The sequence below is a fragment of the Mesoplodon bidens genome (assembly GCF_964165515.1).
Source record: "Mesoplodon bidens genome assembly, chromosome: 4".
Classification (NCBI taxonomy): domain Eukaryota; kingdom Metazoa; phylum Chordata; class Mammalia; order Artiodactyla; family Ziphiidae; genus Mesoplodon; species Mesoplodon bidens.
Window position 1 is genome coordinate 65,269,817 of NC_138160.1, and position 13,047 is coordinate 65,282,863.

Genomic DNA, 13,047 nt, shown 5'->3' on the forward strand with positions numbered 1-13,047 from the left:
GAGTGGAAATAAAGAAAAAATATTTTACATTGCTTTTATTTAAGAAAGTTTATACTGGGACATTCAAACTCATAATGCTGCTTCAAAACAACTTAAAATCTTTTTATATATGATTTTATTTCTAGGAAAATACATAGAAAACTTGGACAGTATTACCTTTACTGAGAGTTTTCTCAGCAGCAAGGATCATGGAGGATTTCTATTTATTACACCTACTTTTCAGAAACTTGATGATATCCTGTTACCAAGTAATCCTTTTCTTTGTGGAATTCTTATCCAGAAGCTAGAGATTCCCTGGGCAAAGGTTTTTCCTATGCGTTTAATGTTGAGATTGGGTGCAGAATATAAAGGTAAGTTTTAGAATAAATTACATAGGTTCAAATATACTGAATGTAAATAAGAATTTCAGATATCATTAAAATAAATTTTTAATGGATTAATGGGACTACTTTTTTTTGATGTACTTTTAAAATTCTAAAACAGCTCTCCTCTACTACCAAATTAGTCTAGACAACCTTGCTATGTCCTGAGTTTCTAGATATTCATAATTATTATATTAACTTACCTTAAAATTTTTTTTGAATTTCAGAAAAAAAACATAGAAAACCTTGAAAAGTTTTCTTAAAAGTATTTGCTATAGGGAGTTCATTTTGTTATGTTGCCTACATATTAAGAAGGTAAATTATTGCCCCCTGCCCCATTTGTGTACACCATAAAGCCAAACATAAATGTTTGTGAAATAGTGGTCCAGGATTACGTGTATGGTTATTTCTGAGTTGAAATCATTCCTGTGTTCAACTGTCTTTGAATTCGTACCCTTTCTTTATCCCTCACTTTTTTAAAGAATAATTTATTTGTTGCATGTGAAGTACATCACATCTAAGGAAAATTTAGGCATTTGATTCATGTATAATTTAATAGGTATTTTCTTGGAGGAAAATTAAATGTAGAGAAGTTATAAAAGTGACCATTACTATTTCAAAATGGACAAATTCAGTGAAAGATATACTCATTTAAATCTATTTGGCAAATTTATTAAACTCTCTGTTCTGAGGGGTTGGTCTTTACCATTTAAGATTTAAATATGGGATACTATTAAACTGTGGTGCAAGAAGTAAAAATTAACTTTCATCTCAGGTTTTGTACTGTGTGAACCAAAGAGCTTAAGAGACTTCATTCTGAGCCAAGTGCTTCATCCATTCAGCCTAACGTTTTGTCTCTGATACTAATATTTGAATGCTACTTTTATGGAAGGTTAGATCAAAATACTTAGCTAATCTTAATCAAATGGGGATTACCTACGCTTTTATGTTGAGACTATTTGGAACACCATTACATGTTGGATTAGATGATTTATGAGGTCCGTTTGTAACTGACAGAATGTCATTCTAAGCCATAACCTTTTGAAAATTACTGTTTTAGATAAAATTACCTCTACCAAGTTGCAAAGGACGCTCTCTTATTCATAAAAGATGAAGTAAAAAGTCAGCATTTACCTTATTCATATTGTTTATCATTTTAATGTGTTTTACCACTAATTTATGTTTCTTTTAGTACTCTCTGTCATCCAGATAACTTAGTTGTCCCTTTTAAAACTAAAATATATGCTTGTAATAGCAAAGATGTGAGTTGCCCTGACTTATTTTTTTTAAATAGATAGTGTCATGTGTGTTTTCTTAGACTTTTAAGGAGGTATATTTGTGTAATATGTATTAGAGAGGTTTGTTTGCTTAACCTAAGCTGAGAACTGAAATTCTCAGGTTAATTCTTGGGTTAAAAATGTGTCCGATTTTTATCATCATAGAAATAGTCTTACCTTCCTTTTTTTCACTTTCCTTTTCTTCCAGAATTCCTGCTGCATTGCCACCAAGGTACTTTTCCTTTTTGGTGCGCAATATTTATAGTGTCCTAAAGAAACAGAAAAGTAGTTAGGTGACAGACTCCATATCACGTCTTCTCTGCATTGACTTCTCTGATTCTATGTGTTCCTTTTATCATGCTGACCCAAGAGCTATAAAAGTTTACTATCACCCATAAATTCACACAATTGAACATTACAAATGCCTTAAAAATCTTGAATTCTTCATATTTTGCTTTAAATTATCAGAATATTTCTTTTTAAATTATGAGAACTTTATGTAGGTCTAGTCAGTTATGGTAATTTTCTAGCCATCATAATGTTTGGAAACAACATGTATGATGAAAGATTAAATGCTTTGGAATCAGGCCAAGCCTAGTTTCATATCTTTCACCAGTTATTTGTTTGTTTTTTGTTTTGTTTTTTGCGGTACGCGGGCCTCTCACTGTTGTGGCCTCTCCCGTTACGGAGCACAGGCTCCTGACGCGTAGGCTCAGCGGCCATGGCTCACGGGCCCAGCCGCTCTGCGGCATGTGGGATCCTCCCGGACCGGGGCACGAACCCACGTCCCCTGCATCGGCAGGCGGACTCTCAACCACTGCGTCACCAGGGAAGCCCCTCACCAGTTATTAACTTAGAAACCATAGGCAGGGTTATTAATCTGTGTCTCTACTTCCCCATTTGTAAAGTAGGGATAGACATACTTGCCTCATTGGGTTGTTATAGGGTTTAATTAGGATAATGTATGTAAAGGTCCGAGTTCAATGTAGCATCGGATAGATACATGGTATGGGTTAATGTCATTTCTTACTTTCCCCAGAGAACTGATTGGTATTTATCCGTAATGTTTGAAAAATGAAAATTAAAGGTAATAAATTTAAGACTTTTTTTTGTTTTTTGTTGATGGTAACCAGTTTTCTATTCTTGTGTATAGCATATCCTGCTCCTTTAACAAGTATCAGAGGCCGAAAACCTCTTTTTGGAGAAATAGGACACACTATTATGAACTTACTTGTTGTGAGTAATTGAACTGTTTTATTAAGTGTTCTTATATTGTTACTTTAACAATTCATTAAGCAAATTTTACATACTTATATTTCTCTATTTTAATTTGACATATTTGGTATAATGAAAGTTCATTTATAATAAATCCTAATTCATTTAACATAAATGGCCTCTGTTTTTGATGAAGTGCTTTTTAGAACATGTCCTAATTTATGTATACCTGATTCAAATTGCCTTTTGATTCATTCTGCTGCAGTGCTTACACATTTAGGTAATGTGAGATCCACACAGTTGTTGAAGCCTTAGTAAAAGAGTTAGTAAAGTCAATCAATTTGATGATTTTGAGCAAACTGTGACCCAAGTCACCTCATTTTTAATAGGAAGTATTGGATTAGATGATCTCAGGTTCCCTTCCACCTCTAATTTCTGTAATTTTGTGTTTACCTTTTATTATAGAAATTCATTTCAGTGGACTTGCTTTTTTTTTTAATTAATTAATTTTATTTTTGGCTGCATTGAGTCTTCGTTGCTGCATGTGGGCTTTCTCTAGTTGCGGCAAGCGGGGGCTACTCTTTGTTGCGGTGCACGGGCTTCTCATTGCGGTGGCTTCTCCTGTTGCGGAGCATGGGCTCTAGGCATGCAGGCTTCAGTAGTTGCAGCACGTGGGCTCAGTAGTTGTGGCTCGCAGGCTTAGAGAGCAGGCTCAGTAGTTGTGGCACATGGGCTTATTGCTCCGCGGCATGTGGGATCTTCCCAGACCAGGGCTCGAACCCATGTCCCCTCTATTGGCAGGCAGATTCTCAACCACTGCGCCACCAGGGAAGCCCAACTTGCTTTTTATTTATCCATGTTCGGTTTGAAAATCTATTGTTTTGGAAGATCTGTAACTAGAAAGAGATCACCCTCAAATGCTACAGAATTCTTCCTGAGAATGATAATTTTTATTATTATTGTGGAGTAGCTGGAAGAATTAGCTGGTTTTTGAAGTTGCTATTGCTTTCTGGATGGTGTTTTGATAGTTATGTATCACAAGTTTTAAAATGATGGATACTCTTAAAAAGGATTTAATGAATGGGTAAATGTTCATGGATAGTAGTTTAAGGTTTATGGAACTATCATTATTTTATGTAGGACCTTCGAAATTACCAGTATACCTTGCATAATATAGATCAGCTACTGATTCATATGGAAATGGGGAAAAGCTGCATAAAAATACCTCGGAAAAAATACAATGATGTAAGTATAATTGCTTTATTCAAGTTTTGAGATAATTATTGAACATTAGATTTCTTTAGAAGTGTGTTAAATTTGTTTTGAATTGGACTAATATATAATGACAAAAAAAACTTATTTTTGAAATTTTAGATTTGTTTCCTAATAGAGGATTTGTTTAATCCTATTTTTTCATTTTTTTTCTTACTGTTTTATCTGTCTTTTAATTGAGGTGATTTGATTGTAAAGCATTTGTTTCTATCACATTCTCAGGGAGTTGTCCAGACTAAAGCTTGATAAAGGTGGTCAGAAATGTGACTCTTTGAATTATTGTCACTAATAAAGGCACAAAATGTTAAAAATGTCTCTAAATGCGTATTGTTTTTCTCCAGGTAATGAAAGTAATAAATTCTTCTAATGAGCATGTCATTAGCATTGGAGCTAGTTTTAGTACAGAAGCAGATTCTCATCTAGTCTGTATACAGAATGATGGAGTTTATCAAACACAGGCCAACAGTGCTACTGGCCATCCTAGAAAAGGTGAGTATTGGTTCCTAGTCTCAATCCATAAAACCATCTCAAAAAGTAGAATTCCTTTCAAAGAGGAATTATACCTATATGTAGATACCTTACTTATTTGCTGAATTGATGGTGATAAAACAGTATGCTTTAAACTTTTAGCTATACAAACAAAAAAATTGCTTCTAATATTTGTGTTTATCTTGGAATACAGTGTTTATTTTGATGTCTTCAGGTTTAGTGTGTCCCATATGGTGGGTGTATCTGGAGTGAGGTATTTTTTGCCTTTGTTTGCTGTCTGCTCCAACTCCTCTTAGCGGGGAGCACAGGGTAAATAAGGATGAAGAATGATTTATAAAACTGTTAAGTGGCTGGGAATATAAAAATGATAAAGATGGTGATGTGAATGACATTACTCGGCTGAATGGCCTCAGTGACTGCTGTGATTACCAAATCCTTGCAGTAGAGAACCTAACAAATTGAAAGTTAAGTAGAAGTAAGTATTTCAAAAAATTAATACATTATTGTAAAATAACACATTTAAAATAGTCAGACATTCTGGCTGCTAATAAAAAATTTTCCTCTGATTATAAAAGTATGTATACTCATTTGTACTAAGCTTGGAAAATATGTTTCAAGAAGTAGTAAAAGGAAAAAAAGTGCCGAAATATGGCCTTTGTTGACATTTTAATATATTTCCTTCTTATATTGATATATATGTTAAATAGATGATTTTATACTGGATATTTACTTTTATATTGTGCTTTTTTAACTTAACATGCTATTGACATTTTTGTCATTAAAATTTTACAGCCATTTAATATTTATTTTATGAATATTTATGTAGTATAAAATTCAAAAGGTATAAATAGTCACACTGCAAAATCTCCTTTCCTCCTTAGACCCTCAGACTACCCTCTTCCCCTCCCCACAGGCAACCAAACCAGTGTTATCAGTTTCTGGTATATCCTTTCAGGGATTTCTTGCTTGTATGTATATATAAGCAAACACCACCCCACCACACACATACACACACATACACCTTTCTTCCACTTTTTTAAACAAGTCATAACATTTGTTCCATTCTGCACCTTGTTTTTTCTTTTGGAGATTATTCTTTGTTAGTATATAAAGAACTTTTACATTGCACATAACTTTCCACTTTATATGTGAACATCATTTAATTGTCCCTTATTAATGGACAGTTGCTACCAATCCTTGGCTGTTTGTAAAAATGTACTATGAATAACCTTGTATACGTGCCATTAATTCCTAGAAATGGAATTTGTATGTCAAAGCATACATGTGTTTCTAATTTTAATAGCAATTTATCAAGTTGTCCTCCATAGAGACTGGTCTGATTTATGCTCTCAACAGTAGTGGATATTTGATTTTTCACACCCTCACTTGATACAAACACTGTAAATAGTACAACAGCCATCAATTATTAGATACAAACATTAAATAACCTTTATGAAATATTTTATCGTAACTTTATTTTGTTTGGTATTTTTTGTTATTCTGATATAAGTGGTATGGGCATGGCGTTTATCAGGTACTTAAAATATGCTATGCTCCACATTATGCATTTAACAAATATCATTTAGCATACAAAGAGCAGTTTAAAACATAATTATTGTATTTTTTAATTAGTGACAGGTGCAAGTTTTGTGGTATTCAATGGAGCTCTAAAAGCATCTTCAGGATTTCTTGCTAAGTCCAGCATAGTTGAAGGTATGAGTTTCATCTTTAAGATTGGTTTAATGTAAAGATGTTTTCCGTCTCCTTTTAAAAATGTATTCGATACTTAACAAAAGAATATATGTAAGTTACAAAGCATAGTACAACAAACTTATATGAAATCATCACTCAGCCAAGAACTAGAACATGACTAACATTTGGGCCTACCTCAAGCTTGACAACTCTGCCTTAGCCTGCATTTCCTGCTTGTGCATAGCCTAAAGGTTAGTCTGAGGTGAGAGCTTAGGGTCTTCTCAGGTCTTTCCTTAGCATGCACACATCCTGGGCATGCACACAGTATTGCACATGCATGGGGGCTTCTCAATTCCCAGATATATGTTAGTGCCTTTCAAAGCCCTTATGGACATCTTATTCCCCAGCTTTTCCTTTAAGTGTTTGGTTGGCCTATCGTTTGTCTCTACTAGTATCTGCTGCCACAGGCAGCTATGATGTTGATCACTAGCCTCTAGTTGTTTTTCACAAATGCTCCCTGAGAAAAGACTTTTTTCACAGGGTAAGCTTAGAGTCTGGTCAAATAAAGACATTGTACGTGGAGTCTTCCCAGGAACCACCTGACAAGTCAAAAAATGACAGTTCTCCAGTAATGAGGTTTTGAAGGAGATCCAGCCCCATTTACCTTCTCCAGTGGATACCAAGCTGATGGTTTTTACTATGATTTCAGGCTGTTGGTTTTTAGGCTTCTGCTATGCTGGAGAGGAGGGGATGGGAATAGGAGAGTTAAAATGACACAAAACTTGCTGTTTTCAATCAAGTTCCTGCTGGGTTTTTTTGTTTTTTTTAAAAGAACCACCTTTTAGTTTTATTGATCTTTGCTATTGTTTTCTTTGTTTCTATTTCATTTACTTCTGCTCTGATCTTTATGATTTCTTTCCTTCTGCTAACTTTGGGTTTTGTTTGCTCTTCTTTCTCTAGTTCCTTTAGGTGTAAGGTTAGATTGTTTATTTGAGACTTTTGTTGTTTCTTGAGGTAGGCTTGTATTGCTATAAACTTCCCTCTTACAACTGCTTTTGCTGCATCCCATAGGTTTTGGATAGTCGTGTTTTCGTTGTAATTTGTCTCTAGGTATTTTTTTATTTCCTCTTTGATTTCTTCAGTGACCTCTTGCTTATTTAATAACGCATTGTTTACCCTCCATGTGTTTGTGTTTTTTACGTTTTTTTCCCTGTAATTGATTTCTAATCTCATAGCATTGTGGTCAGAAAAGATGCCTGATGTGATTTCAATTTTCTTAAATTTACTGAGGCTTGTTTTGTGACCCAAGATGTCATCTATCCTGGAGAATGTTCCATGTGCACTTGAGAAGGAAGTGTAATCTGCTGTTTTTGGATGGAATGTCCTATAAATATCAATTAAATCTGGCTGGTCCATTGTGTCATATAAAGCTTGTGTTTCCTTATTAATTTTCTGTTTGGATGATCTGTCCATTGTTGTAAGTGAGGTGTTAAAAGTCCCCCACTATTCTTGTGTTACTGTCGATTTCCTCTTTTATAGCTGTTAGCAAGTTGCCTTATGTATTGAGGTGCTCCTATGTTGGGTGCATATATATTTATAATTGTTATATCTTTTTCTTGGATTGATCCCTTGATCATTATGTAGTGTCCTCCCTTGTCTCTTGTAACATTCTTTATTTTAAAGTCTATTTTATCTGATATGAGTATTGCTGCTCCAGCTCTCTTTTGATTTCCATTTGCATGGAATATCTTTTTCCATCCCCTCACTTTCAGTCTGTATGTGTCCCTAGGTCTGAAGTGGGTCTCTTGTAGACAGCATATATATGGGTCTTGTTTTTGTATCCATTCAGTGAGCCTGTGTCTTTTGGTTGGAGCATTTAATCCATTCACGTTTAAGGTAATTATTGATAATGTATGTTCCTATGACCATTTTCTTAATTGTTTTGGGTTTGTTTTTGGAGGTCCTTTTCTTCTCTTGATTTCCCACTTAGAGAAGTTCCTTTAGCATTTGTTGTAGAGCTGGTTTGGTGATGCTGAATTCTCTTAGCTTTTGCTTGTCTGTAAAGCTTTTGATTTCTCCATCGAATCTGAATGAGATCCTTGCCTGGTAGAGTAATCTTGGTTGTAGGTTCTTCCCTTTCATCACTTTAAATATATCATGCCACTCCCTTCTGGCTTGTAGAGTTTCTGCTGAGAAATCAGCTGTTAACCTTATGGGGGTTCCCTTGTATGTTGTCATTTTTCCCTTGTTGCTTTCAATAATTTTTCTTTTCCTTTAATTTTTGTCAGTTTGATTACTATGTGTCTGGGCATGTTTCTCCTTGGGTTTATCCTGCCTGGGACTCTCTGCGCTTCCTGGACTTGGGTGGCTATTTCCTTTCCCATGTTAGGGAAATTTTTGACTATAATCTCTTCAAATATTTTCTCGGGTCCTTTCTCTCTCTCTTCTCCTTCTGGGACCCCTATAATGCTAATGCTGTTGTGTTTAATGTCCCAGAGGGCTCTTAGGCTGTCTTCATTTCTTTTCATTCCTCTTTCTTTATTCTGTTTCATGGCAGTGAATTCCACCATTCTGTCTTCAGGTCACTATCTGTTCTTCTGCCTCAGTTATTCTGCTATTGATTCCTTCTAGTGTATTTTTCATTTCAGTTATTGTATTGTTCATCTCTGTTTATTTGTTCTTTAATTCCTTTAGGTATTTGTTATTTACTTCTTCTAGGTCTTTGTTAAACATTTCTTGCCTCTTCTCGGTCTTTGCCTCCATTCTTTTTCCAAGGTCCTGGATCATCTTCACTATCATTATCCTGAATTCTTTTTCTGGAAGGTTGCCTATCTCCACTTCATTTAGTTGTTTTTCTGGGGTTTTATCTTGTTCCTTCATCTGGTACATAGCCCTCTCCCTTTTCATCTTGTCTATGTTTCTGTGAATGTGGTTTTTGTTCCACAGACTGCAGGATTGTAATTCTCCTTGCTTCTCTCCTGCTTTTTTTTTTTTTTTTTTTTAATAAATACTCCCCAGATTGCTGCAAGCCTTTGGTTAATTTCAAGAGTTTCGAAAAAGTTTCTTCTGACATTTTATCAGTTTCCTTGTTGTTTTTATGGAGTATTTTCGGAAGTTCTTAGTCTTCATTTTCACTAATATCATCCTCCATACTATCTCAGTTACATAGCTTTATAGGAAGTCCTCCCATCTCTGATGCCACACACATGCCTTATTCCTCATTTTAGTAGTGTTCTGGCCAGTCTAAGCCCTTTGTTTTATCATGTTAATTTTAGGATCAACTTGTCAGGTTCTAAAAGGTCCACTGGACTTTTCATTGGAATTGCATTATATTGCTAGTTTAATTTTGAGAAAATTGGCATATTTTCTGTTTTCATTGTTTCTATCCATGTACATTGGCTACCTTCAATTTATTTACATAATACTTAATAATATTCATTTCCAATAAAATTTTATAGTTTTTGTATAGGTTTTCAATATCATTTCTTATTTATTCCTGTACCTCATAGATTTTATTGCTAATGTAAATGGTATCTATTTATTTACTTATTACAATTTTAGTGTAATGTAAATGCCATTATAATTTTTTTAATTAATTTTTATCGAGGTATAGTTGATATAAAATATTATGTAAACTTCAGGTGTACAACGAAGTGATTCACAAGTTTTAAATGTTATATTCATTTATAGTTATTATAAAATATTGGCTATATTCCCTGTGCTGTACACTATATCCTTGTATCTTACTCACATTTTACATACTAGGTTGTACTTTTTAATCCCCTACCCCTATATCGCCCCTCCCTGCTTACCTCTCCCCACTGGTAACCCCTAGTTTGTTCTCTATATCTGTGAGTCAGTTTATTTTTTGTTATATTCACTAGTTTTATTTCTTAGATTCCACATACAAGTGATATGATACAGTATTTGTCTTTCTCTGTCTGACTTATTTCACTTGGCATGATACCCTCCAAGTCCATTCATGTTGTTGCAAATCACAAAATCATTCTTTTTTATGGGTAAGCAGTATTTCATTGTATATATACCACATTTTCTTTATCCATTCATCTGTTGTTGGATACTTAGGTTGCTTGGAAACTGTAAATAATGCTGCTATGAACATTGGGGTGCATGTATCTTTCTGAATTAGTGGTTTTGTTTTTTTCTGGATAAATACGCAGGAGTAAAATTGCTAGGTCATGTAGTAGTTCTGTTTTTAGTTTTTTGAGAAATCCCCATTTTGTTTTCCACAGTGGCTGCACCAATTTACATTCCCACCAACATTGTAGGAGGGTTTCCTTTTCTCCACATCCTTTCCAGCATTTGTTATTTCTGTTCTTTTCGATGATAGCCATTCTGACAGGTGTGAGGTGATATCTCATTCTGGATTTAATTTCCATTTCTCTGATTAACAATGTTGAGTATCTTTTCACATGCCTTTTGGCCATCCTGTGTCTTCTTTGGAAAACATCTATTCAGGTCTTCTGCCCATTTTTTTTTTTTTTAAAGAAGATGTTGGGGGTAGGAGTTTATTAATTAATTTGTTTATTTTTGCTGTGTTGGGTCTTCGTTTCTGTGCAAGGGCTTTCTCTAGTTGTGGCAAGCGGGGTCCACTCTTCATCGCGTTGCACGGGCCTCTCATTGTCGTGGCCTCTCTTGTTGGGGAGCACAGGCTCCAGACCCACAGGCTCAGTAGTTGTGGCTCACGGGCCTAGTTGCTCCACGGCATGTGGGATCCTCCCAGACCAGGGCTCGAACGTGTGTCCCCTGCATTAGCAGGCAGGTTCTCAACCACTGCGCCACCAGGGAAGCCCTTCTGCCCATTTTTTAATCAGGTTTTTTTTTTTTTGATGTTGAGTTGTATGAGCTGTTTATATATTTGGATATTATCTTGTTATTGGTCATATCATTTGCAAATGTTTTCTCCCATTTGGTAGGTTTTTTGTTGTACTGATGGTTTTCTTTACTGTGCAGAAGCACTTTTTTTTGTTTTTTGTTTTGTTTTGTTTTTTGCGGTATGCGGGCCTCTCGCTGTTGTGGCCTCTCCCGTTGCGGAGCTCAGGCTCTGGACGCGCAGGCTCAGCGGCCATGGCTCACGGGCCCAGCCGCTCCATGGCATGTGTGATCTTCCCGGACCGGGGCATGAACCCATGTCCCCTGCATCGGCAGGCGGACTCTCAACCACTGCGCCACCAGGGAAGCCCTGTGCAGAAGCTTTTAAGTTTGATTAGTTCCTGTTTGTTTATTTTTGCTTATATTTCCTTTGCTTTAGGAGACAGACCCAAAAAAATATTGCTGCAGTTTATGTCAGAGTGTTCACCCTGTGTTTTCTTCTAGGAGTTTTATGGTTTCTGATCTTACATTTAGGTCATTAATCCATTTCGAGTTTTTTATTTTTTTGTACATGGTGTGAGAGAATGTTCAAATTTCATTCTTTCCTAGCACCATTTATTGAACAGAGCATCTTTGCTCCACTGAATATTCTTGTCTCCTTTGTTGTAGATTAATTGATCATAAGTGCATGGGTTTATTTCTGAGCTCTATTCTATTCCATTGATCTATGGTTTTGTTTTTGTGCCAGAACCATACTGTTTTGATTACTGTAGGTTTGTAATATAGTCTGAAGTCACGGAACATGATTTGTCCATTTCTGTTTTTCTTTCTCAAAATAGTTTTGGCTCTTTGGGTTCTTTTGTGTTTCCATACAAATTAAAAAATTATTTGTTCTAGTTCTGTGAAAAATGCCCTTGGTATTTTGATAGGGATTACATTGAATCTGTAGATTGCTTTGGGTTGTATGTTCATTTTAACAATATTAATTCTTCCAGTCCATGAACACTATATCTGTGTTCCATCTGTTTGTGTTGTATTCAATTTCTTTTATCAGTGTCTTACAGTTTTCCAAGTACAGGTCTTTTACTTTCTTAGGTAGGTTTATTCCTAGGTATTTAATTCTTTCTGATGCAGTTGTAAATGGGATTATTTCCTTAATTTCTCTTTCTGATAGTTTGTTGTTAGTGCATAGAAATGTAAGAGATTTTTGTACATTAATTTTGTACCCTGCAACTTTATCAAATTCATTCATGAGCTCTAGTAGTTTTTTGGTGGCATCTTTGTTATGTTGAGGTATGTTTCCTCTATGCCCACATTCTGAAGAGTTTTTTTTTTTTTTTTTTTTTTGTCTCTTTTTTTTTTTTTTTTTAATTAGTTTCTGCTTTATAACAAAGTGAATCAGTCATACATATACATCTGTTCCCACATCCCTTCCCTCATGCATCTCCCTCCCGCCCACCCTTCCCATCCCACCCCTCCAGGCGGTCACAAAGCACCGAGCTGATCTCCCTGTGCTCTGCGGCTGCTTCCCACTATCTATCTACCTTACGTTTGGTAGTGTATATATGTCCATGCCTCTCTTTCGCTTTGTCACAGCTTACCCTTCCCCCTCCCCATATCCTCAAGTCCATTCTCAAGTAGGTCTGTGTCTTTATTCTCGTTTTGCCCCTAGGTTCTTCATGACATTTTTTTTTTAAATTCCGTATATATGTGTTAGCATACGGTATTTGTCTTTCTCTTTCTGACTAACTTCACTCTGTATGACAGACTCTAGGTCTATCCACCTCATTACAAATAGCTCAGTTTCGTTTCTTTTTATGGCTGAGTAATATTCCATTGTATATATGTGCCACATCTTCTTTATCCATTCATCCGATGATGGACACTTAGGTTGTTTCCAGCTCCGG

General features: G+C 35.4%; 1 protein-coding gene across 3 annotated transcripts in view; it reads left to right on the plus strand.

Annotated features, from left to right (window-relative positions):
- The window catches only part of ZFYVE16 (zinc finger FYVE-type containing 16), a 63,147-nt gene that overhangs the window by 30,189 nt on the left and 19,911 nt on the right, over positions 1 to 13,047 (plus strand). For 2 of the 3 annotated variants that reach the window (XM_081232032.1, XM_081232031.1), the window contains exons 10-14: positions 126 to 350; positions 2,793 to 2,875; positions 3,995 to 4,099; positions 4,468 to 4,615; positions 6,248 to 6,328. In XM_081232032.1, the coding sequence (XP_081088158.1) occupies positions 126 to 350; positions 2,793 to 2,875; positions 3,995 to 4,099; positions 4,468 to 4,615; positions 6,248 to 6,328 (642 nt within the window). The remainder of the gene's footprint in view (positions 1 to 125; positions 351 to 2,792; positions 2,876 to 3,994; positions 4,100 to 4,467; positions 4,616 to 6,247; positions 6,329 to 13,047) is intronic. The other variant, XM_081232033.1, reaches the window with a different exon arrangement.